The 27591-nt window shown below is 38.3% G+C and overlaps 1 protein-coding gene and 1 pseudogene across 1 annotated transcript; one reads left to right on the top strand and one right to left on the bottom strand.

Annotated features, from left to right (window-relative positions):
- Positions 1 to 1624: 1624 nt before the first annotated feature.
- Positions 1625 to 14755, top strand: LOC140234457 (uncharacterized). Its single transcript, XM_072314503.1, has 11 exons — positions 1625 to 1801; positions 2909 to 3097; positions 4435 to 4629; positions 5882 to 6073; positions 7064 to 7243; positions 7920 to 8105; positions 8497 to 8682; positions 9072 to 9248; positions 11285 to 11464; positions 12317 to 12388; positions 13394 to 14755. Exons 1-11 carry the CDS (start codon positions 1625 to 1627, stop codon positions 13754 to 13756), a joined length of 2097 nt encoding a protein of 698 aa, XP_072170604.1. The 3' UTR covers positions 13757 to 14755.
- Positions 14756 to 19038: 4283 nt separating this feature from the next.
- LOC140234041 (actin CyI, cytoplasmic-like) lies at positions 19039 to 27591 on the bottom strand (annotated as a pseudogene).

Here is a 27591-nt window from a genome sequence, read left to right as displayed (position 1 = left end):
CACTGCAGAACTCTTCTTTTCACAATGAAATTCAGTTTGTTCCTCCTTTGATACAACTTGCCCTTTCTACTTTAGGTGAAAGAACTAGACCTGGATCTCGGCAGAAAGAAACTGAAGACTTCTCCAGGCTCGGACACGTCAGCGAAGGATCTCGCTAGATTTGTGATGCACAGTTTGAGTCTCACGAAGCTGAAAATGCATTGCAAGTTGGCGTCTAATGCCTTCTATTCAGCGCTCACTTCATTTACCACATCTTCACAGGTAGAGAACCGGAAAATTACTCTTACAATTATTTTCTTCAGAGTAGCAGAAGTAGTAGTAGGAGGGGATTACCAAAGTAGTATGCAGAGTAATAGTACAATAGTTTTTTACTGGCTACTGAACCAGAGCAATGTGTGCATACCACATACAATTGAGTTGTAAAAGTATACAATGCACTCCCGTTATAACGAAATGCTCGGGACCGGCAGTTTTCTTTCGTAATAACAAAATTTCGTTATAACCAAACAAATACAATTTCCCCTCAGAAACTGTGCGTGACACACCAAGCGAACACACAGTGATGTGACGCGTTCGCCCATGCAGAGACGCTGTAAATGCCTTGTTCCGCTACGTATTTTCAAAAGCGATCCGCATTTCGTTAGAACGGAGCACATTTCTTTTGTTTTTCTTTGTCATTGGTGCTCGGAAAAGACTTCGTTGTAACGATAATTTTACTATAACTGTGTTCGTTATAAGTGAATATTGTACCATAGACTTTAATGGCAATAATTTTGGGACCAGAAGTTTTACTTCTTTATAACCGTGTTCGTTGTAACGGGAGTGCACTGTATTCACACGTGTGGTAGTAATTGTTTTTTTTTCCTTTTAGACTGTTTGAATATCATTTTAAAATAAAAGATTACTAGTATATGAATTATATTTCTTAATGTACCTCCTGCAAGTAACCCAGTGTCAGGAATTTCTTAGTATGATCATGAATATGTTACTGACTCATGCTTTTAAAGTAAGCCTTGTAGTCTCAAATAAACATCTTGTGACTAGCCAGTCAATTTCTTTGTCATTTAAATGGTTAACAACTTTGGCAAGGCAATAACTTAGAATTTTTGAGTCACTGATGCCATGATGGGGGTGTATTGTAATAGGAAACACTCATCTTTAAGGAGATGGCATAGTTTTGCTTTTCTAGATGGGGATTCGAGATATAATTTTTTTGCAAGATAATTAGAAGTCACTTCTAGGAAAAGGTGGGTCCCACCTTTTATTAGGGCCACTTTGTTTTGCTTTGTGTTTGGATATCTCACCCATTTGAAAACCAATGTTCACCAAATAAACTTTTAACCCCTCTTAGAATTTTCTGCTTTTGATATTTCATATAACTGTTTTATAATTATATCACGAAAAATTACCTGAATCCCCATCTCAACAAAAACTGTACCATCCCTTTAAAGCAAGAAGAAAATTTTGTATGTAAAAAGAGAGACCCATGAAACTTGCATGGATGCAGTTGTAGTTGATTGTATTACTATTCAAACAGACTCATAAGGCTGATCCTTTAAGAGTTGATGACAGCCATGTTCATTCCATTGTCCTTTTGTCACTGCTGACTGCCTAGATTCTAGAGATGGATCTGGATTTTGATCGCTGGAAGATGGACCACAGTCCCGAGGCAGAGGCCGGTGTGAGAGACCTCGCCAAGTCCCTCTTCCAGATGCCAAGCCTGCGACGCTTAAAGCTGCACTGCTGCATATTTGTGGATGCCTTCTTTGGCACAGCTGCTACATGTGCAACCTCATCAAAGGTGTGGATCAATTTTATCTGCTTCTTATAAGCTATCAAATTATGGAGAAATACTGCCTCAGACAATATTATCATACCCTCATTGACTTAATAGCAACTCGGCCTCTGTGCCTCCGTCGCCTCAGAGAGATTAAACATAAGTGATACAAGTTTATTAAATCTACACAAAATCAAAAAAGAGGTACAATAATTTGCCAACAAAGCACTCATTTTCTAACTTGTGTTGCCAGTGTCAGTGGAAATCACTGGCAAAACACCCAATGAAATGCCCCCAGGTTTTCAATTTTCTGTCATTTAATGTTTAATATCAAGGTATGTGAGGTTTGCTCTTTGTTTGCATGGGAAGAGGGGTCCAAATGGGGAGGGGCCAATTCTAAATTTATGTTGTCCTCTTGAAAACAGGTGATCATATTTGTCACCAAACTTGGCCATTATTACTGCTAGGGTTGTAGAATACATAGTGTAGTAAATCAGCACCATGCCCCCATAGGAGCCCAATGGGATCACAGAGCCCTGAAATTAGAGAATCTATTAGAAATTGTCTTCTTGAGAACGAGATATGCTTTGAGCAAATCCGCAGGTGAGAAAACTTTCAAGTTCTTTATAGCAGATATAGGGGTTACTTCCTTGGGGCTGGAACCAAGTTTGGGGCCAGTTTTCACATTTTGATCTTCAAGATATAATTTACCATTTGCAGATGAAACAAAAACCCAGCATTAGTGCTTTTAAAATGATTTCAAAATGTGAGTTTGGGATAGAAACAACCACTGTAAGAATTTGAATCTGTATAAGCGATGTTAAGTACCGGTATTGTTAAATATCTGTTATAATATGAACAATAGTTATAATGATAAAAATGTTGCCAGACTATACCGTCTACAGTTATGGTTTAATAAGAAAAATTCTAATATCTCCTTGTATTTTAGGCTTTACTGCAAAGTTTTTATATGATAGGATGTTTTGTGATATAACAGACCTACACATGTGCATCAAATGTGATATCTTGAACATTTTTGAATTCACTGTTTCCAAAGGGAAACAGGACCTTTAAAAGCACGATCAAATTTCTACAAATCCTGGTTTAAATATTTTCTTTATTCTGACCCAGCTAGAAGAGCTGGACATTCACCTTGAGATTCAAGTCATGAAGAAAGATCTGGTGAGGACTGGGCAGGCCAGTCAGAACCTGGCCCAGTGCCTGCTGCAGCTACCCTGTCTTACCCGTGTGAAGCTGAGAAGTAATGTTCTTCAGGAGGAGTTCATCTCGACAGCTGTGTCCTTGGCATCATCTTCCAAGGTAAGTTTGTTTGTTTGTTTGTTTGTTTGTTTGTTTGTTTGTTTGTTTGTTTGTTTGTTTGTTTGTTAGTTTGTTTGTTTGTTTGTTCATTTTTCATCCGTGAAGATGGCTGGATAGCCCATACTGTATTCAGCTGTGCTAAGCTGGTCTTCCATGGGGTCCAGTTGGATGTGAGGCGGGACCACTTCACCGGGTTAAACACCCTGCTCTTTGCGATGAATGAATGAAGCGGGATCTTTTATGTGCATGAGTTGTGATTCTCACACACGGGACCTCCATTTTATGTCCTATCCGAGGGACAGAGTGTTTTGCCTCTTGCTAGAGGGGACGGTATGATTACACACAACAATGCTCAGTCCAGACTCGGGTTCAAACCCAGGTTGCTTGGGTCGGAGGCAGACACGCTACCAACTGAGCCAACTCACTGCCCTAAGTCAAAATGTGAGGCTTTGTGTGACATTCTTTTGGTGTTCAGATGACCCTTATATGTGTCTGTAAGCTTCTCCAATGGGATTTGTTCTATCAGCCCCAACCCAATGGTGCTACTGCAAAAGCTATAATTATGTTTGCTAGAGTTTTATTTTTGCGAATTTTACAAATCATGGGTGGGCTGCAAACTTAGCAACACACAAAAATATTGCAAATGGTCAAGCATTAGTGCACTTCCGATAGCCTCTAGGTCCTAACTGTGAAACAACATCTTGTAAAATGTCTGTCACCTTCTCATTCGCGAAAATATCTGTGCATGAAAATAAATGCGTTTGTAATACCTTCTTCTATAAAGTTAGACAGCCTGCTCAGGTAAAACAAGACCTCAGTCTAGCATATTTTTACTTTCACATTTGAGAGAAATCTGTGAGTTGATTTGTGCTGCATAATGTAACACAGCAACCACGCAACAATGTTGATGAGAGAGAGACTTATACTGTCTTAGTGTACTGTTTTGTGCAAGCAATGAATTACAACTTTTGTGCTTTGCATCCCCGTACTTCTTTCTGCAAAGGAGCCATGTATATCAGCACTGGGGTGACAAGACCTCGTATCTACAAAATGTCAAATGTTCAGGAGAGCTAAAAAAAACATGGCAGCCAAAGCACTGTATCAAATGGGATAGCCTTTTCTTTGACATGCTGTGGTGGCTTTATTTTTGGGGTAAGACAGCTAGGATTTGATAATCTAACCAGTAATTCAAAAAAGCCACTTTCACCAAAATTGGAGATACTAGGTCTTGTCACCCTAGCGACGAAATACACCTGTTATCTTTGCATGTGTATATAGTCCTCTATACTGAATGTCATTGTTTTTGGATTTTCTGTTTTTTCAATGAATGCCGGTAGCTGGAAGGCTTTGATATTGACACCTACCTGGTGGGATTTAGGAGGAGAGCTGACTTCCCAACAAGTGAGACATCATCCCAGGAATTTGCCACATTCCTCATGAGCCTGCCTTGCCTGACATACCTCCAGCTGACGACCACTCAGTCTCATGAAGAGTTCATGTCCACCTTGGCTTCTTTCGCTCCAGCGTCACAGGCAAGTCCTGCAAGTCTGGCAAATTTGATCACGTGTCTGCAGTGATGATGAAGTTAAAGGACAAGTTCACCTTCATAAACATAAGGATTGAGAGAATGCAGCAATATTAGTAGAACACATCAGTGAAAGTTTGAGGAAAATTGAACAATCGATGCAAAAGTTATGAATTTTTAAATTCTTTGTGTTGGAACCGCTGGATGAGGAGACTACTAAGGCTCGTGATGTCATATGAGTACAACAGTACAAAGAAAATGTAAAGAAAATTCAACATATTTTCACTTTTTTTCGCATAATGAAAGAGCACTTGACTTGCCTCTTTCTAAAGGCAATGGGAATAATATTACCCATAACATATGTCAGTAACAAGTCAAGGGAATGTGTACTTTTTTCAAAAGATGAAATTTTGTGAAATTCTCTTTATATTTTCCTTATATTGTTGTACGCATGTGACACCATACACTGCAGTAGTCTTCTCATCCAGCGGTGACTGCACAAAAACTTTAAAAATTCTTAACAATTTGAACGGAATGTCCGATTTTCCTCAAACTTTCAATGATGTGTTCTACTAATATTGCTACATTCTCTCAATCCTTATGTTAATGAAGGTGAACTTGTCCTTTAATGACAGAATTAATGCTTCAAACGATTATTATGATGTGGGAAATTGTAAGGATGATAATAATGATAGTGATAATATTATGGCAGGATGGTAGAAAGAAAAGAAAGAAGAGGTAATGGAAGAAGAACAAAGAGGAAAAGAAGAGAAGAAGTAGGAGGAAGAATAAGTCAAGTATTTCCAATATTGATAACCTTTTCAGTGGTTTTTGCTTTCTTTCATGAGGGTATCAAATGAAATTTATAACGATATGCTATATTTGCTACATGTTTTATGCATAATTACAAGTAGACCACATGTAAGATTTTTTGATGATTTTGCAGTTTTGATTTCAGTAAATACACGTATGCTGTATACACTGAATATTTCACAAGATTTTATATTCACAAATTTAGCTAGTCAGGTGCCATTAGCGAATTTAAAAACACGCATTGATATTGACTCTGATCCCGACATGAATGTGACCTGCAGGCATAAATTTCTGCATTCAGTATTGTACTCCATGACTGCGAATTCAATCTCTCGCGAAATCGTCCTGGGGCTGCAATACGTCTCACTAAATAAGTGCCTTATACGATATTTGTGTGTGTAATGTCTCTTAGTTTAGTTCTGATGACATTGTTATGGAAAACACAGATACAACATGTGAAAATAGACTACAGAGGACTACAGAACTGCTGCTCTCTTAAGAGTGACGAGCCGATCCGCGATTACGCCAGATTCCTGTTTCAGATGCCATGCCTCACCCGCCTGGAAGTAATGTTTTGGGACGGTGAAGTGCCTGAAGCATTTTGGTCGACAGCTTCTGAGCTGGCAGCCTCGTCACAAGTAAGGAAGCTACAAGATGTCTTTATACAAATTCTGTCTACCTGATAATTGCAGTTTCTTTTTAATGAAAAGTGCACATTCCCTTAAAGGTCCAGTTTACCTTTGGGAGCAGTGATTTGAAAAATGTTCAAGATATCACCTTTCATGCATCTGTGTAGGTCTGTTGTACCACAAAACACCCTCCCATCTAAAATTTTTGCAGTAAAGCCTAAAATATAAGGAGGTGTCGGTATTTTTCTCAATAAAACCGTACGTAATTGTAGACGGTTTAGTCTGGAAACATTTTTATTATAACCGTTGTTCACATTTTGTATATTTAACAATACTTAACATCAATTTTACTGCTTCAAATTTTCACAGTGGTTGCTTCTATCCTTAACTCACATTTTAGAACTATTTTAAAGCACTAATGCAGGGTTTTTATTTCATCTGCAAATGGTAAATTATGCCTTTAACTTGTTATTGGAGTATGTTAAAGGTGATATTATTCTTCCTGCTTTCTGAAAGAGGTTAGTCAAGTACTCTTCTAAAAAATCAAAATGCATGGAATTCCCTCTATATTATTTTTGTTTTTACTTTGATAGTACTGTACTGATACAACTTCAAATTCCTAACTGGTTGTAATGGTACATGATTCTGAAAATCCATAACCTCTGAAACAATTATCCAATTTCTCTAAATCTTTATTGGCATGCTGTATTAAATTTTCCATCTGGAACCTTTGTTAATTTCCCTGTAATACAGTGAAATTTTGCCCACTGTCATATTCTATTTTATTAAGGTTGCTGATGATGTGAATTTACTTTGCTTAATTGGTTGTTAAGATTTTGAGGTTTGTCACCACACTTCAGTGCCATTGTGTTTCAAAAGTAAATAGCCAAATAGACTAACACATTTATACCATATACATGTATAAATCCAAGGGCCACAGGGCTATGGGCACTCTCTTTAAATACAGTTGACTTTGAATGTCATTTTTAAAATTTTCAGCTGCAGGACCTTGATCTGTACTTTTCAAGGAATTCGTACGTGACTCCCGAGGAGAAGGCAACAATCCACTTTGCAGAATTTCTTCTCCACCTGCGGCATCTTTCTTGCTTGAAGATAAGCTTCAGGGATTTCCCACCCACCTTTTTGGCAACACTTGCAGCAGGAGCTACGACATTACGGGTAAGAAATGACTCGGGGGGCTTCTTTTGGACCATATGTCTCTATGGCTTGACACTTACACAGCCTATTATTAAAATGAGATTTGCTCATTTGGGCCAGTGGGATTCCTCATTGTGGCCAGTGGGATTCCTCATTGTGTGATGTGATGTGATGTGGTGTGGTGTGGTGTGGTGTGGTGTGGTGTGGTGTGGTGTGGTGTGGTGTGGTAGTGTGGTGTGGTGTGGTGTGGTGGGGTGGGGTGTGGTGTGGTGTGATGTGATGTTATTTCTGCATTCCTTTCTGTGCAATGAGAACACCAAAATCATATCACATAACCACAAGACAGCTCTAATAAAAATGACAGTAATGGCGTTGATGATAGTGATAGTGATAGTGATAGTGATAATGATAATGAAGTTGAATGTCTGATAAGCCTTTTAAAAGACTGGACATTACATAATCCAAGTAACACAATGAATGCATATCAAGCTTTCAGAGTCCTGTGTATTAGTCAATGATTTAATCTGTTTAATGTGCACCGCGACAATTTATTATCAGAATAAAACTCTCGTAAAGTGAATTGAGCATTAAATCATACATATCATACATCATACCAGATATGTCATACATTGTTCTTTGTATGCATGATATTTCACAATAATGTGTGATGAATTCATAATCATTTGCTTTACTGCAGATACGAGATCTGGAATTCAGCCTTGGCCTACTAACGCAAGATAACATGACCTGGACTGAGGAGATAGCGAAGGATATCCCCCGCTTACTGTTCCAGATGCCGCTCCTGAAGCGCCTGAAATTTGATTGTCTTGCTCTTACTGACATTTTCTTCAAGTCTGCAATATCAGAAGCGCCATCATCTCAGGTAAATCTGTTTAATAGCACCTTGCTGTCCCCCATCAAATTCACAGAAACCATGTACAAAATATTTCTGGTTGGTGTCGTATCTTTACCAGGATTTGACTTGTTATAGGCAAGGTTGACTGTTGACTGATATTACACATGTGTACTCACACATAGGAACATGCACTACCCAAAATGATTCAAAGGAAAGTCACACCTTTTGCACCTTGAGGGCAGGAATACACTGTTCCTATTAAATTGTCCTGTAAAATACACAACAAGCCATTCAACATCCAACATTGCTTATAAAGTTCAGTGAGATGTCCTTCGGATGTGTCGACTGTGAAAGAGTCTCTGCTCCTCATTCAAGTAATTTTTGTGTGTTTTAATCATCAGCCGTCTTATCTCCACAGGTGGAAGATCTCTTCTTACATGTCTGTATCCGGCGGTGGGACCCGCTTCCTGTTGTGGAGAGGGCGGCCCAAGACTTTGCCAGAATGCTGTTCCTAATGCCGCACCTCACCCATCTAGTAGTTGAGTGTGACACCTTACCCGACATCTTCTTTGCAACGGCTGCTCAACTAGCCCCGTCTTCCAAGGTGGGTATAGTTTCTTTGTCAGCCACAGTAAGCACAGTTTCTTTCCATAGTCTGTGTGGTGTTCCCTTTTTTTTACAGAAAGACACCCTTACAGAAAGACACCCTTCAATACTGACCAAAGAATGTAAGTCTGTGAATATTACAGTGGACTCCCGTTATAACGAAGTCCTCGGGACCGGCAGTTTTCTTTCGTTATAACGAAATTTCGTTATAACCGAATGAATAAACAATAAAAATACATAGAGTTGATAATGTTGCGGCCCTAAATTTTATTTCGTTGTAACCGGAATTTCGTTATAACCGTGTTCGTTATAACGGGAGTGCACTGTATCCTATCTCAATGTGTCTTCATACTCCTTATTTCTGCTTTTCACTCTGTTTCTCCTTAGTTGCAAGAGCTTACCCTGGACATCAATATTTGGAGAACTCATTGTCGTCCAAGGTTTGGTCGGAGTGCAGCCAGATTTTTGTTCCAGATGCCCCATCTGTCCAGCTTGAAGCTGAAGTGCAAGAACTTGCCTGACGACTTCTATGCAGCGGCTGCCTCTCTTGCTCCGTCATCTCAGGTAAATCTATAAAGCATCGTCAGGTAGGATGCGGTCTTTGCTGGTGTGTTAGCTGCAATTTTGTACAGGTTGGAATATCATTGGATTCTGAGATCATGGGGTTTGGTTTTTGAACAATAACAGGAAATTCTTGTGCACAGAAAAAGGGTCTGTGTATAGAGGAAATCTAGATCAGCCTAATAATACAATTTGTTAGCAGAAGGTAAATGTTCTGGACCATGAGCTAAGGGTTGATTATCAAATGTTATCTTGAATTTTGAAGTCACTTTCCAGATTCCTGTTTTATCAAAAGATATAATCGATTATAAATTTCCTTAACACGGGCTGCCATAGACATATGATAGAAATCAACTATATAATCCATTATAACTTTTTAAAACAGGGCCAAGTTCTTTAATCTTGAGCCTGTGTGGTGCACTTACCCAAAGCTATAATTACTAACATTAAACTAAACACTTTAGGTTTCTTGAAATTTACTGATGTGATTTTAGATTGTACAAATTAGTTAACCCTATTCTAACTGGGCTATTTGAGACCAAGTTTTTACTGGGGGGGGGGGGGGGGGGGGGTCAATATGACCCCCCCTTCAGATCTCGGCCACCGATCGCGCGATAGCCGCGGAATTTTGCCTAAAGATAGAACTGGATGTCAACTACAAGATCACATGGTCATATAATAGAAAAATATTTCCTTTCTATTTTCAATAAATGAATTATGCAAATTTGTGCATGAAATCATATTTTCACCTATAACTCCATCAAAAAGACTGAAGGATTGCTAAATTTTTGTGTCAGAATTCCTCAAGACGTATCAAACAATTTTCATGTAAAAAAATAGCGCAATCAAAATCAATTTCTTTTGTTTTTATTGTTTTGTTAATTTCTTATGTATTTTGTTGTTTTTTCGACCTTTTGTTTTCTATTGTTTTTTTGCCAAAATTTGTTGCAGGCACTTTTTCAGGCTTATCTACACTAGAATTGATTAATTTCAATGGTTAAAAGTTGAAATAATCTAATTTATATCGATTGAACCAAAAAACACAATTTGCATTGGATTTGCACACGATATCATGAATTTGAGCTGTTTTCGGGTTGACATGCATATGCAAAACATTACGTAACTTCAGAACGGTGTACCCGGACGTCACAAATTTGGTCTCAAAATTTGCGGGAGACTTCAATGAAAAAAGTCGTGAAACGACGCGTCAAAATCTTGGCGCGTTGCAGAATCGTGGCGCGAAACGTCGAGGGGGGGTCAATTTGACCCCCCCCCCCCCCCCCCAGTTAGAATAGGGTTAAAGGGGATGGCTAGTAACTGATCAGTTGGAGTGCTGGGGATGATTGTTCCAATCCTTGTGGGATTCATTTAAGAGTACAGTATATATCTATTGTTGTGTGAAAATTATTTGCTTCAGAATGGTCTCATATTCAAGTAATGTGCAGTTTAATGTTTCCAGGTTAGCATGCCTGTACAGTGACGGGGTGATCGTTAATGGGCCGTAACTGATTCCCACTGATCAGTTACTAGCCATCCCCTTTGAGTTAACTGACCAGACTTTGTAGTTGAGGATAATGCATAAGTGTAGTCAATGCACCAACAAATATGCACGTCATATTCCAACAAATAATATAGTAGTGATTTTCAACAGATTCTTTCACACCTTGTTTTGTGTTACTGCTGTCAAAGTGGTTACATGAACATGAAATTAAACTTCATTTTCTCTACGAGTGTTGTGTGGGATATTCAACCTGTGCATGCACATAATGATTATGTGCTTTTTGTTTAAATTAGCTACTTTACGTAATTTCCTGAAATTAACTTTAACGTGAATTAGGCGCATCTCTCTCTCTCAGTATGTTTAGCATTGAAAAAAGGCTGAGATTCTTTTTTTTTTCTCATCGTGTTGAGCTTTGAAAATATGCAGAAAAGATTTTTCTTTGTCTGATCTCTAGTTTCTTTGCTTTATTCCTGGTAATGATTTTGATTGAAATTACTTTCATGAATGAATATCTGTCAATTTTACTATTCTTTTTTAGATCCAGGAACTGGATCTAGATCTTGGCACATTGACCATCAGCCCTGGAACTGAGTCTGCGATGAGAGCCCTGGCTGGGTTGATCTTCCGGATGCCTCGTCTGACACGTCTGAATCTGACATGCAGTAACTTACCCACAGTTTTCTATGCAGCGGCGGTCTCTATGCCACCCTCACCACAGGTAGTGTTACTTTTCTCATTATTATTAATATTATTTTTAACCCGTTGAGGACGGACTAATTTTGCTACAACACGCATTTCCCATAGACACCAGCCCGAGTACACTCGGGACTCGTCTTCAACGGGTTAATACTAACATACAAACAGTAATTGTATGCATCAACTGTTTTTGGTCGTTTTTTTTTTTTTTGTTTTTTTGTTTAACTATGAGTGGCATTTAGTTGAAATAAAAAAACAATGCTGAAACCTGTAAATAATTGAAGAGTTTGTTCGCAAAAACCGATAAGTCCAGTTTTGAAGATTTTGAAGTACAGTCTCTGTCATAAAGTACAAAATAATACCTTTTAAATGATATATTGGTCACTACACATAAAGGTACATTTTTGAAGTTATGGTCAAAAGAAGCAAAAATTTTCTTATTATTCTCTTCATATTTCTCGACCTTTAATCGCAAATATCTCCATTTGACAAATATGGACTTATTGGTTTTTGCAAACAAACTCTTCAATTGTATACTGGTTTATTCTTTTGAAAGGAGCAAGCAATTCACATGCAATATGAAGCACCTATAGATTAGCTGAACCATCTTAACCCTCTTCTCATTGGTCAGAATAAACAGCTGAAGTCAGAAGACATTCAGTTGATGTTTGTGTACATGATTTATACACTTACCTGTCAAATTGAATTTAATGTGGTCTTGGAATAGTTCATTTGTATTGTTTTGGAACTTTCTGTACTGCTCCTGCTATTCAGGGCAGAGGTAGTTTCAAGCTGTTAAGCGGTAAGGAAAACGATGCAGTTGTATTCTCATGAATTCAAGCAATCATTTTCCTGTGGTAACATTTCTCTGCAGCTGACAGACATCACCATCAATGGACGTCCCTATCAACATAGATATGATCAGGAAACACAGGTTTTGTTGCAGGTGAGATTTGATTTTGTTATCATTTAGGCATCATTTTCAGAACTACATTCACTCCGTTTTGTTTTGTTTTGTTTTGTTTTGTTTTTTTGTTTTTGTTTTTTTGAGAGGTCATACTTGATGAAGTAATCTTTATGGCAGCTTACACAGGAAGATATACTGGGATGATACACATGTAGGTGAAGTGAGCTATCTGAAGGAGTGTCATGACATTCACAAATGGTGGTTGGCAGACAGTGTTGTAGCAATTGATATTTTAGTAGAAATGCCATGTCAAGTGCAAGTAAACACTGATGTAGTGTACTATAATCATGTATGTTAGCCTGCAGGTAGCTGCATCACTATCATGAAGGGGAGGGCAGCCTCCTCCAAACTGGACATTGATTTAGAATTGACATTTGAGCTAGGCAGCCTGCTCAAGACCCTTATTACCTCCGCCAAGGGGGGAGGTTATGTTTTCGTTACCGTTGGTTTGTTTGTTAGTTAGTTCGTTCGTTCGTTAGTTTGTCTGTGTGCAAAATAACTCAAAAAATGGTTAACGGATTGGGATGAAACTTGCAGGAAAGCTTGAGAATAACACAAGTAACAAACGATTAACTTTTGGTAGTGATCCGAGAACTTTGGGGGAATTTATGAAGGAATTTTGATATTTTTGCAGGGAGGGTCAATGAACTTTGGAGTTCAGGCTGTGCGTATTTGAGGTTTGCATGTGCGCACTAGAGTGCGTGCTCTAGTTTCTGCTAGGGCAAGGCGCGCGGTGCAGCTGAGGGTTTATGCCGTAACAAAGGCTTCTATATTGGGAAATCGGGCGGCTTTCAGCACACAATGCAGTACGTATGGGTTGAAATCACTGATCTCTGTGGAAGAACAAAATCAGTGCGGGTGGAAATGGGCTGCATGCTTGGCAGAGGTCTGCGCTCTCAGAGTGCTTTTCTAGTTGTTCTTGGGTAACTGAATAATAGACCAGTAAAACAAACTGACAAAAAATTCTTGAACTTGTCAAAACAGAAACTCTTGCCCTCTGAAGAAGACGTGCCCTCCTTGTCAGATGATGACGCATCCACCCAGCTGACGGAGCTTGTGGCATCAGATGACAAAACATCCACCCTCAATGTGGAGCCCTTTAAATCGGATGAGGAAACACCTGTCCTGGAGATGGGACCCGTGTCATCTTCAGATAAAGCATCCACCTTGCAGATAGAGCCTGTGACATCAGATGAGAAAGCACCCACCCCACAGGTGGATTCATTGGATGTAGAAACAGGTGCATCTCAGGATGGAGAAATGCGCCTCTCCCTCCGAGACGATGATAACAAAGCATCTGACCCACAGGTGCATCCAATGAAGGTAGAAACATCTCAGTCTTTTTGAGAGTGTGGTGTACTTCTTGAACCATTACAGGAGCATACATTAGGAAACTGAGGACGGTAACTCTTTTAAAGTGTAGAGTGTCATGATTATTACCTCCAACTGTAGAAAGATTGTGTTTTTGTCTTTGTTTGATATGTTGCCTCCAAGGTAGAAAGGCAAACATTGAAGAGTAGGCTGGATTAGGCAAGAAGTATGGTATAATCCATCACGTTCTATAGGCATAGTGCCCATATAAAACAAATAGAGATCATAAAATTACCTCAGTGATACCTGCCAAGTTTGGTGAAAATCCATTATGGGACTTTAAAGAAGGAGATTAAGATGTCAAAAGTTTACGCATAAAGGATGACAAACGACAAACTTTATGAACTTACTGGAGTGCTTGACATCCATCTTGGTAGTGTACCAAGTAGACTGTAGTGCGGCAAGGGTGAGGGGGCTATTTGCCCTTAGTAACCTAGAAATGACTGTAGCTTTGTTTCAAAACTCTTGAATGATGTTGCATGAAACTGAACAGTTACAAAATGTCAGAGTTTCACATATTTTTGTAGAACAGTGATAATGGTTTAGATGAAACCATATTGTGCAATTTGGCTGAGACATGACATTGCTACCACTGATGTACATGTACATGTAAGCCATGTTCTGAACATATCTCTTTTCATGTGTACCAGTCGTCATATTGTTCTCTACATGGAGTCCTGTTGTGTATCACTCATGAAGAATGTGAATGTTGTTATATCTGTGTATGGTTGTGTATTGCTTATCATTTTCCTTGTATACATGTTGTGTTTTTTAATGAATTAATCAAACAGAATGAAATGACAACTATTAATGTACATTTGTTTGTTTGCTTTTTAAGATGAGGGAAAGAGTGCAAAATGTATGTCTTTCTTGACATTTAAAGGGTGTGTGCAGTTCTGGTTGAGGTGAGGATTTAGCTTTTAACATTTTGCGAGATATTCAGAAACCACTCTATGAGATGTCAAAGAGCATGCAATTCTAAGGGGTATCAAAAATTTATTTGATGAAAATCGGTTTTGAAATGGCCGAGATATCCAAAAACAAAGTGAAACAAAGAGATCCTAATAAAAGGCGTGGCCTGTCGCCTTTTATTATTATAATTTTTTTGGATATCTCAGCCATTTGAAAATCAATTTTCATCAAATAAATGTTGAATCCTTCTTAAAATTACATGCTCTTTCATATTTCATAGGAGGTTTCTCATCATCTCACTTGGGAATGGTCAAAACATGAATCCCCATCTCAACCAGTACTGTACAGTCCCTTTAATGTTCAGGTAAAAGTGCCATTATCTTGTCAATTATAGCAGGTTTTAGTAGGTTCAGGAAGGACTGCAGCAGTCTTATTTGCAAACAGCTCAGTGATTCTTTGTTTGTTTTTCTCCAGCTCAGATGTTATTATGACAATATTTTATGAGTAAATTAATGATGACTACCTTCACTGCTGACATCTTACAATGTACTGCATTTGTATTTGAATGTTAGTCAAATCTGTCTCTATTTTTAAAAGAATTTTCTATTTTTATATACTGAGTCATATATATTGTATCATGAATTTCTGACTGTAGATGTTATATGGACACTCAATCGCTTGCCACTCCACGTTCATTGAATATTGATATGACAGAGTTTGATTGTGTTTGACTTTAATAATAACAGCAGTATCAAGCCTGTGTGGTGACAATAGCCAAGGCCATGATGGCATCAAGGCATCTTTAAAAAAAAAAGTAAAAAACAAACATTCTTTTAATTACATCACATCTTCAATACAGGGTACTTTGATAGAAAAAAAGGTGTTTTTTCCTACTGACTTAGAAATAGCAAAAGTAAATTTAAGTAATCAGTGATAAGAGAAATAAGTAATGCCAAAAATACAAAGCTCCTTGTTGTCACTGTTGATTAACATCTCACTTGAAAAAGGCCAAGTTCATAATATCTCAGGTAAAGTACTGAGCAAAGTTAGTGGTTTTTCTATAAAAAAAAAAAAAAAAAGGCTGAATGGTTTGCTTCCACTACGTGTTATGGTAAATCTTTATAATGCCATGATTTTACTTCATCTGTCATATTTTGTCATCGTCTGAGGAAACTATCTGAAATATGCTGAAAATTTTCATCAGTTGGAGAGATCATATAATAGGAGATTCAAGCTTCTACCAACCTTAGTAATTTGCTGGCTGAAATATGTGTATCTCTGGAATACATTGATTGTCTTACAAACTTGCAATTGAAATTGTTATGTCACAAAAACACTCCTGCTCCAGCAGACCCTCTGTTAGAGAAACTTATGGTGTTAAAGATATCAGGCTTATTCACTTTACAAATAGCATGCTTTATGTCATACCTTCTCCAGGCATTTAATACCTAAAATTTATCATGATTATTTTGTTTATGTGTATGTTTGAACTGAATGCCATCATACAATGTGTGTCTTCCTTTTTCCTATTTGTGGAAGTAAAGTAAAAATTTCAAACTTATGAGATCAGATATTTCTTTCGCATTGTTTAATTAAAAATTGTTACATTTCACATAGTGACGGTACGAAGTACAATGTATGTTTTGACTGATTGTCTTCACATGTGTATGTATTTTTTCTATCGGACCTTGTGGAATAAAGTCAAAATTTGAAACATGGGATGAAAAATTTCTTTTGCATTGTTTCATTAAAAATTGTTACATTTCACAGAGTGACAGTACGAAGCAGCGTGCATTTCCAGAATTGCTTTGTGATGTCACCATTTCTTTGTGACGTCATTTTGCATATAGTATACTTATACTATTTGCAAAATGTCATAAAAGTGACATCATTTTGCGAATAGTACGCTGTGGAGTATCAGACAAATAGTACGCTGTGGAGTATCAGACATGCCAACATTCTGACATAGCTGGAAATTCCTACAATCGTGGAAAGCTCTTTCAACCAATCACTAAAGGATACATTTTTGATCCAACATATGATAGGCCCTAACAGTAACAGAAGTAGAACTATAGAGTGAGAAGTGAAGTTGAAAGTAACGTACTACTAGTAGTTTTTGTCGAGCCCGCCGGAGGTGCGGGGAGACTAAGGGATCGCCTGCGGTGTCTGTCCGTCCGTCGTCCGTCCGTCGTCTGTCCGTAACGCTACAAAAACTTCAATAACTCTTTACTCTTGGCTTCAATTGCATCCGAACTTCGAGGGAAGAGGGGTCATACAAAGTTTCACATTTTACCATATATGAAGGTCACCTCAAGGTCAAAGCTCACAGGCAGGGGTCAATGAACTTTAGGGCCCAATGTTAAATATGGGACAATTTCTTGCACGCGAATGGGCGAGACACATTATGGCACTTGCCTTGTGTTGCTATTGTTGCTGCCCTTGGCTTGTACTGACTTGTGGTGGTAGGCCTAGTGGAGTAATAGTAGTACACGTAGTAGTAGTAGTAGTAGAAGTAGTATTTCCTCGATCTATCAAAACACTCACACACACACACACACACACACAGAAAATAGCTCACTTGTAATTTGTTCCCTTTTTTTGTATAGTATCTTTTTTTTATGCCTCCGCCACGAAGTGGTGCCGGAGGCATTATGTTTTCGGGTTGTCCGTCCGTCCGTCCGTCCGTCCGTCCTTCCGTCCGTCCGTCCGTCCTTCCGTCCGTCCGTAATGAATTTTGTGGACAAGGTAACTATCGAAACCTGTTGAGGTATCCTAATGAAACTTGGCATGTATATGTATTAGGGGGTGAAGTTGTGCCTATCAACTTTTGGGTGCACATGCTCAAGGTCAAAGGTCAAAAGTTCAAGGTCAAATACATAAAATTTCACTATTTCCACCATATCTATTGAATGCCTGAAGATATTTTCTTGAAACTTGGTGTATACATGTATTACCCAATTAAGATTCTCTGGTGAAAGTTTGGGTCATGAGGTCAAAGGTCAAAAGTCAAAAGGTCAAGTAGAAATATTAAAACTTCTTTTTTTTCTCTGTACCTTGGAAAATTGTTCAAGGTATCTTCATGGAACGTATGGTATATACATGTACTGACTGATTATCTAGAGAATGTAGGGTTCATGGGGTCAAAGGTCAGGGTCAAAGGTCAAGTGCAAGACTTCAAAATTTTACTCTTACCCTCATATTTATGCAATGCCAGCAGGGTTATTTTTTTTACACTTGGTGTATGCATGTGTAACCTAATAGAAATTCTCTGGAAAGTTTTTTTTCCTCTTTTTGCCTCAAAGGTCAAAAGGTCAAAGATCAATCGAAAGTGCTGAACTAACTTTTTCCTCCATATCTCGGTAGTGGCTCAAGTTACCTTGAAACTTAGTACATATTATTATGCATGTTCTACCTGAAAGTAATTATCTCATGAATTTTAGGGTCAAGGGCCAGATGAAAATGGTAACAATTTACTATTCAATTCAGAAATTAAACTTTTTCTCCACACCTGTTCCTTGAAAATTACTCAGTGCCTACAAATGTACATGTATGAATGGTTCAAAGTCAAGTTAAAGTCCTTAAATCCCTAGATACATGCTCTCCTATTCATCCAATTAAACCTACGTCAAGGAAGGTGAACATTCAACACATTTGTGACAAACTTGTCATTCCAATATTTTGCCAATTTTGTGAAAATGTAATCACACAGTGTCCACATGTACTATCTAGACCTATTGGGAAAATCATGCATTATGGCGGAGGCATACCAGTCGCCATAGCGACATTTCTAGTTTAAATATTGAGTTGACATAATCGACAGCATATAAACACAGGATGATGTTAATACATGTTGATGTGAACGTCTATCACAATTACCATCGGACATTACCGGGCAGTAACTTAGATATATTCTGTTACGGAAAGCAATGTTTAAGGGAACAGGGTGTGTTAAGGATACGATGACTACCAAATCGCGTAGACAACGGATTAAAAATTTTCTCAAAATAACACTGGGGATACATCTTTGCCTCAACATGTGTCCAGTTGTCGCAGGTAGTCGCCAGGTACACATGACATTTGCTTTGATCTTTGCCGCGATTAAAACTTACCTGTCACTTACCTGTCACTTCTGTTGTAGCCGTCTTGCCTACAAGTATTTTTCAAGAAATGAAACGTGTAGAAAAAAAATATTTCCCCATTTAACCAAACAAACTAATTAAAACTTCAGCAACAGAGACGTAAGAGCGATGCACAATATTACTGTTCTGTGACAGAAAATCGAACACAACAGTCAGAATGCACACGGAACCTGCATTAAAAGTTCCATAATTCAGCCTTCAAATGATTTAAAAGCATTTTCCGTGAACGATGCGTGGTCCCGACTCATCGTACTCCTGTTTGCTGATCCACATCTGTTGGAAGGTAGACAAAGATGTCAAGATGGAGCCTCCGATCCAGACCGAGTACTTCCTCTCTGGAGGAGCGATGATCTTGATCTTCATGGATGGAAGAGCCAGGGCCATCAGCTCCTTGTTCATCCTGTCAGCGATTCCAGGAAACATGGTGGTCCCACCAGAGAGGACAGTGTTGCTATAGAGATCTCTTCGGATGTCTACGTCACACTTCATGATGCTGTTAAAGGTGGTCTCGTGGATTCCAGCCTGTTCTTGGCCCAAGAATGACGGTTGGAAGAGCGCCTCGGGAGCCCGGGCCGGAAGCGTTCGTTGCCGATGGTGATGACCTGACCGTCGGGAAGCTCGTAGCTCTTCTGGAGGGACGAATTAGACCTCGCCGTGACCTCCATCTCCTGGTCGAAGTCGAGGGCGACGTAGCAGAGCTTCTCCTTGATGTCGCGAACGATTTCTCTCTCGGCTGTGTAGCAAATAAGATTCAAAGATCGTTAAATACAATGTACAGTGTATGTTTGTGTGTTTTTCCTTCCAAAATACCTACCAATGACATTGACATTAATTTTCTATAGACGATTATCGTTTCCTTCATAAAGAGAACGAAGATTAACATAGGTTCCTTGATTTCAATAACTAAGAGCAACTCATTAGACTGTGTTTTATCTATTAATAATAACTATAATACTCTTAGTTAACGTGTGATATGTGATGATGTTAAATGTTTGAATAACAGAAATTAAAACTCTAAACTCGGGCGGGAAATCACAAATCACAATTAGTTATGTATCTACCTGTTGAGGTGAAGGTGTAGGCTCTCTCCGTGAGGATCTTCATCAGGTAATCTGTCAGATCCCTACCGGCCAGATCCCTATGAAGGGTGGCATTAGGGAGGGCGTAGCCTTCATAGATCGGCACGGTATGGGAGACGCCATCACCGGTATCGAAGACGATCCCTGTTGTTCGCCCCGAGGCGTAGAGGGACATGACGGCTTGGATGGCTACGTAGAAGGCTGGTGAGTTGAACGTCTCGAACATGATCTGCATAGGAACGAAAAATAAGAATAAGTCCATATTGTTGCTTCACATTGTGGAAGAAAGTTGATGATGGTACATTACACAAATAGCAAAGGATTAACAACAATGTGATCTCAAGTGAAAATGTAAAGTGTCCTCGACTGTTCGTTGTCCTCAACCAGTGTCAACACCGCAGGCGCCACGTTTTCAAAAGTGGGGCAGGGGTCCACTTCCGGTTTTCATGAGCTAACAAGCCAACAAGCACTTCCGGGATTAAAAAGAAAAAAAAATTGTGGGGGGGGGGGGAGGGCAAAGTGGTGACACCTTATGTATTCCTTTGTATGGTGCAAAAAAAAAAAAATGTGGGGAGCCGAGCCCCCCCCCCCCCCCCCCCCCCCCGTTCCGCCGGCCCTGCCAAACCGACGACATACATCACCGTCGGTTCAAGTTCAATAAAATCATTGTGATAGTGTTCTGCTGAGTATTAAAAAGTGACGTGAATTTGAAAACTGGTACATCCAGAGCGAAAGACAACATCAACATAGAACACCAGTAAGAAGAACCTTACATAGGCCTAAGTACCATCATTAGAAGAGGAAAATGAGTGGCCTAATACATACGTATTTACATACATATTTTCTTTATTACAATTGTTTGATGTTTAGATGTATGTTACGATTTTTATTTGTAGAAAACGTATAGGTCATACATCCCCCAAACGTGCGCTAAACGTTCGCGAGTATATCTCAAAAGGTACGCGAACAGTTTGCGATTACGTCGTAAAATGTTCGGAAAAACTTCGCAGATTTCGCGTAACATACGCGAGACATTCTCCAAAGTTTCGGAGTCTGTTTGGGGTTTCACGAACATTTTGCGAACATCGCGCGTGTCTTGCGAAGGTCTTGCGCATATGACGAGGCTTTAAAGACACTTTCGAGAACAATTCACGAGCAAATCACGACCAGGTGTGCGGAAAAGGTTCGCAAAAAATTTCAAACTTTTTTGAAATTCTCGCCGAAGTAAAAACGACATTCGCGAACAATTGACGACGCTTCCGAACCCTCACGTTCGTTTGGCGATCTTTTGCAGACTAAGATACGAATGCTGGATTTTGCTATTCACGTCCTTCGCAAATCGTTCGCGTGCTCCGTGAAATCCCACCCTAAGGGTGTGGTTTCACGGAGCACGCGAACGATTTGCGAATGACGCGAATGGAAAAATCTAATATTCGGAAAAGTTTTTCTCCGAATGTGTTCCGTCAATGAAGCTGAAAACCATTCTTGCGCAATTTGAGCGAAGTTCTCACGACATATTATGTGCGAATGTCGTGTTGTATCATTGCTTAAGTACAGCATGTTACGTACACGAAGAACACGCGACGGAAATGCGAACAACGCAATTTTTTCAATAATCATGGGAGAAAATGTACCCAAGGAGAGGTGGGAGCTGACTGACTAGAAGTTTTTTTTTTTCTTTTCTTTTCTTTCCTGTATTTCTCCTTTTTTTCCCCCCTCTTTTCTCTATTGTGTGCGTGATTTAGAGTTTCTTCATATAGGACCTATCTCCACCGTAGTAAACCATTTGAGTTTTTGTTGAAGTTTCTTCAACACGTGTTGGAGAATGTAAATGTAATTTTGTCATACTTTAAATTCATTTTAAGTGTATTCTGCGATTTTTTTCTGTACATCAAACATATCCTTCTCTTTGCTAGTCTTTAATTTCTTTTTACTGTATAGTTGTTACTTGTTAATACATGTTTAATGTTTAGATGTATGCTACGATTTTTGATTTGTAGAAAACGTAGGTCATACATCCCCCAAAACATGCGCTAAACTTTCTTGAGAATGTCTCAAAAGGTACGCGAACAATTTGCAGTTACGTCGTAAAATGATCGGAAAAACTTCGCAGATTCGCGATACATACGCGGGACATTCTCAAAAGTTTCGGGGTCTATTTAATGGGGTTTCACGAACATTTTGCGAACATCGCGCGTGTCTTGCGAAGGTCTTGCGTATATGACGAGGCTTTAAAGACTCTTTCGAGAACAAATCACGAGCAAATCACGACCAAGTGTGCGGAAAAGGTTCGCAAAAAAAAAAAAAAGATCTGAATTTTTTGAAATTCTCGGCGAAGTAAAAACGACATTCGCGAATAATTGACGACGCTTCCGAACACTCACGTTTGTTTCGCGATCTTTTGCATTAATAGATGATATTTTTACGAACTGTGTTCAAGATCATTTTGAATGTGGAATTTTTTGCTCTGATTAATCTGATCATATGCCCATTTTTAGCATCAATAAAGGGAAGTCACTCACAAATAACAAGAAGAATGATACAGTGTTTAGGCGTGTGATTACAGATGAAGAGTTCAAAATCTTAAGCAAAATCTTTTTGTAATTGACTGGTCTTTTCTTTATAGTCTTGCTAGTGCAGATGATAATTACAATTATTTCTTGAGTGTTTTCTCTGATTTGTATGAATTTTATTTTCCCCTTGTTCAGATGAGCATGAAAAAGAAGTGTAAAAAACCTTGGATCACCCAGGGTCTTCTGAAGTCTATAAATTATAAAAATAAACTTTATTGTATACATATAAAACATAGAAATGAGGCAAATAGAAAGAAGTGTGTAGACTATGAAAACGTATTGACTACTTTGTTCGTACAAATAAGAAAAATTATTATGATGATGTTTTTAAAAATACTCAGAGAGATATTCGGAAGACTTGGTCTCACATAAATGAGTTACTTGGGAGGGGAAAAAGAGATCTCATACCAGATTAAATAATGTTCCATGGAGACACACACTTAAAATCAGACTTAGCTAAAGCAGAGTATTTTGATAATTATATCATTAATTTGCCTGCAAGAATAAGCAGAGAAATTCCACCAGTGCAGACATCGTTTGTAAATTATTTGTTAAATCAGGATAAGTCATCCTCTTTATTTTTGAGACCAACATCTGTGCATGAGATTGTGAAGTTTGCTTTGGCCTTAAAACCATCCAAGTCATCTGGCTCAGATGATATTTCTCCTAGAATTGTAAAAGATTGTATTCATGTTATTGCAGATCCGCTTTGTGACGTATTCAATAAGTCAATGTCTCACGGTTTGGTTCCTAACAAGTTAAAGATAGCAAAAGTAGTTCCAGTGTACAAAAAGAATGATCGTAAATGCATTGAGAATTATAGACCCATTGCCTTGTTACCAATATTCTCAAAGATTCTGGAGAAAATAGTTTATAAAAGATTGAATGACTTTTTGCTTCTTAATAATATTTTGATCCCCCAGCAATATGGCTTTCGTAAAAATTGCTCCACTAGTATGGGTGTTTTAAATTTAGTAAATACAATTATTAGTGCAATTGATGATGGGAAGTACTGCCTTGGTGTATTTTTAGATTTGTCAAAAGCATTTGACACTATTGACCTCAATATACTCTTAAATAAACTTGAACGCTATGGTGTTCGAGGAATAGCTTTGAATTGGTTTAAAAGTTACTTGGAAGAAAGATTACAATATTATTTGTTGTTGTTGTGCCAAATCACAATCCAGTAATGTAACTTATGGTGCACCGCAGGGATCTGTTCTTGGTCCGTTACTGTTTTTGATTTGTATAAATGAAATCATTAATTCGTCTCAATTATTTACTTATTCTCTTTTTGCTGATGATACATGCTTGTTATCTTCTCACAGGAATATTCACACTCTAATTCAGTCGGTTAATTCTGAAATTTGTAAACTCTTTGCATGGTTTTGCTGTAACAAACTGTTATTAACTACTGGTAAAACTAAATATGTATTGTTTACATCCAGAGGGAAGAAAATCCCTGAAAATGTTATTCCCTTAGATGTTGGTGGTCATCAGATCAACCGCAGTCAACATGTGCAATTCCTTGGGGTTACAGTTGATGAATTTTTATCGTGGAAAGAACAACTAAATAACGTATGTACTAAAGTGTCTCGCAGTGTTGGTGGAATATCCAAACTTCGTTTCTTCCTTCCCCAGTATACCCTAGTTACTTTGTACAATGCAATTGTTATGCCTCATTTGATGTATTGCAATATTGCTTGGGAAAACACATTTAGGACTCATGTACATATTAAAGTTGTATGTTCTTCAAAAGAAAGTTGTCAGGTACATAACAAATTCAAACTATAGATCACCTAGTACTCCTTTGTTTTTGCAGCTACATATTTTGCCGTTTGATGAAATGGTTTCTCTTCAATGCTTAATATTTATGTTTAAATGTCGATCTCTTCAATATACATTTTTGTCTGATGTGTTTGTGGAAAATTCTTCCATCCATCGTATAATACTCGCCAGAGTAACCTCATCCATCAGCCATATGCAAGAACACAAACTACCTTAAAGGGTGTGTACAGTTCTGGTCGAGGTGAGGATTTAGCTTTTAACGTTTTGGGAGATATTCAGAAACCACTCTATGAGATGTCAAAGAGCGTGCAATTCTAAGGGGTATCAAAAGTTTATTTGATGAAAATCGGTTTTGAAATGGCCGAGATATCCAAAAACAAGGTGAAACAAAGAGATCCTAATAAAGTTGTGGCCTGTCGCCTTTTATTATTATCACTTTTTTTTTTTGGATATCTCAGCCATTTGAAAACCAATTTTCATCAAATAAACGTTGAATCCTTCTTAAAATTACATGCTTTTTCATATTTCAAAAGAGGTTTCTCATAATCTCACTTAAGAATGTTCAAAACATGAATCCCCACCTCAACCAGTACTATACAGTCCCTTTAAATTCATTCAGAATAGTCTGTGTTAACCCTATTAAGCCCAAGGGGGGGGGGGACACATTGTGCCCCCTACCAGATTTTCATTCGCCACTCCTTCGCCCTCTATCCAATTTTAACCAAATTTGGTGAATTTTCCTTAAATTTTATTCCGAACGTTTTGATATATAATTTAGCTATATTTGATGTTGCTGGTTGCCATGGCAACCATAAACTGACAACCATGTCAGTCAGATTTTTGCGTATTTTTCTGTTCCAATTCCAATTTACAATTTTTTTATAATGTATGAAATAGGCGTTTTTTGGCTGAAATTTACTGAAGCAGCAAAATGTGAAGTATAATTATGGCCCTGAAATACTTTTCCTATTATTTCCTTTCTTTTTCTGTGCCAACGGCACAAAACAATAGATATAATAGAGATACTTGAAAATAACAGTATTTCCAAAGATTGCCATTCTATTTTGTGTCATTTTGATTCCTTCACCCAAGTTATACCTCTTATATCATTTGTTTATCACATTATCAATCTGCAAACTTAAAATTCCAATGTTATGGGAATATGAAATATGATTACTATGCATGTACCTATCCCACACAATACATCACAGGTCTCATAATGTATTTCTTTGTTTTGTTATGAATAGCGCCCCCATGTGGTGACCTTGAGAAATTTCAACCATAACTTATAATGAGCCTTGACTTGCACATCATTTGTGGCAAATATGAAAAAAAAAATGGTCTATGATAAGACATATATACTGGGATAAAGAAATTATACAGATAAATCATGTTTTTAGCATATTTCCTATGTATTTCTTTATATTTTGGTTAATAGCGCCCTCTATGGGTCACCCTGAAAAAATTCAAGTATGCGGTCATGTAGAGTATGAGTTGTTCTACCCATGTGCCAAATATGGCGATGAAACATCAAACAATAACAAAGTTATATAGGGGGCACAATGTGCCCCCCCCCCTTGGGCCTGGGAAGGGTCAAAATAGCTTGGGCTTAATAGGGTTAAGGAGTGGAAGAAGTTGGCCCGTAATATAATCAATTCCACTACACTGTCTCGATTCAAAATTTTGTGTAAACGACACCTTTTCGACAGATTGAAATTAGGTACATGAATGTAGAAAATGAGATGAGGTAGCCATGTGTGAAGTGTGCATGCATGTGTGTATGCGTGTGTGTGTGTGTGTGTGTGTGTGTGTGTGTGTGTGTGTGTGTGTTGTGTTGTGTATATGGGGGAGGTGGTACGTGTACTTGTCTGCATTTATTATGTTGTATAATTTGTACATATTATGTTATACTCCATGTTATGTTACACCTTGCCATATACTGTAGTGTATTGTGTAAAGGGGCCCCGACCACAAGCTGTGCTTCACTGGGGTCCCAAACCTATCATTCTGAATTTTTGCAGTTATGTCTTGTACTTTTGTTATGTTTGATGTGGTTTGAATAAACTGAACTGAAGCCTAAGCGGCTCAAAATACGAAAAAAAAACAAACAAACAAAACAAATGTAAAATACGAATGCTGGATTTTGCCATTCGCGTCCTTCGCAAATCGTTCGCGTGCTCCGTGAAATCACACCTTTAACATGACTACTGACACTGAACCTTATGAATTTATACTGGCGGGAAGACGAAAAACAAACAAACAAACAAACAAACCGAGAGAGATGGTGACACAATTACAAGACAAAAGTAAGAAAGATTGTGAATTACCTGCGTCATCTTCTCCCTGTTTGCTTTCGGGTTCATCGGGGCCTCGGTGAGAAGTACCGGGTGTTCTTCGGGGGCGACGCGGAGCTCGTTGTAGAACCGAACGTGTGATGCCAAATCTTCTCCATGTCGTCCCAGTTGGTGACGATACCGTGTTCGATCGGGTATTTGAGGTTAAGAATGCCCCTCCTTCTCTGGGCTTCGTCTCCTACGTAGCTGTCTTTGGGTATCATGCCATCAGCCGTCATTATCTGAGTGAGTAAAATTTAGTAGGCAGCCTACATTGTAGAACGTACATCACCGTTCACAACATTGTCAATTGGAACTTAATCGAAAGTTTGGTTCGCATTTCTTATCACACTAAATAGTGATGATAACAATGATAACATGACATCTTGTATCATATCTTAAACTCTGATATCATTTCGCAAATACATTATGTCCATTCATTGCTTTCATATTTCACTATATAATCCTACATTTTCATAGATATCCAGTGTACTAGGCATTAATACGACACATACTGATATATAGATGGTGTGAGGACGAAATACACATTATCAATCAGTCATTAATATTTAATTTCATTTTCACTTTCCAAGACAAATGAAATGGAACCTTAGCTTTTCTTATAAAGTCATATTAATTCCTCGTCTTTCAACATTTTCTGCCAATCAATTCTTTTGTTGTTTTATATTTTTCATCAATTACTTGATCAAGGCAGTGGAATTTGATAGAACGTTGAAGTCAGAGAGAGGGAGAGAAATAGAAAGAAAGAGATTTTTCTTGAACTCAAACAGTTTCAAATGAAACAGATTTTACAAGTATGGAGAGGGATTATCGTTTTACCGGGCAAGTTGAATAGTGTCGTGGTCTTCCAACCAGAGAAAGGAAGACAGCCCGTGGTGCATCATCCCCTGCGAAGCCAGCTTTGCACATCCCAGATCCGTTGTCGATGACCAGGGGAGCGAAATCATCATTCACGAAGTCGGCCAT

Source organism: Diadema setosum, chromosome 10 (assembly GCF_964275005.1).
Source record: "Diadema setosum chromosome 10, eeDiaSeto1, whole genome shotgun sequence".
Taxonomy (NCBI): domain Eukaryota; kingdom Metazoa; phylum Echinodermata; class Echinoidea; order Diadematoida; family Diadematidae; genus Diadema; species Diadema setosum.
This window is presented reverse-complemented; position numbering and strand designations above follow the sequence as displayed.

Coding starts and splice junctions, on each gene's coding strand:
- LOC140234457 (XM_072314503.1), top strand. CDS start 1,625: ATGGATCTGGATTTTGATCGCTGGAAGATGGACCACAGTCCCGAGGCA. Junction 8,106..8,496: donor CAGAAGCGCCATCATCTCAG/GTAAATCTGTTT, acceptor TTATCTCCACAG/GTGGAAGATCTCTTCTTACA. Junction 8,683..9,071: donor AACTAGCCCCGTCTTCCAAG/GTGGGTATAGTT, acceptor GTTTCTCCTTAG/TTGCAAGAGCTTACCCTGGA.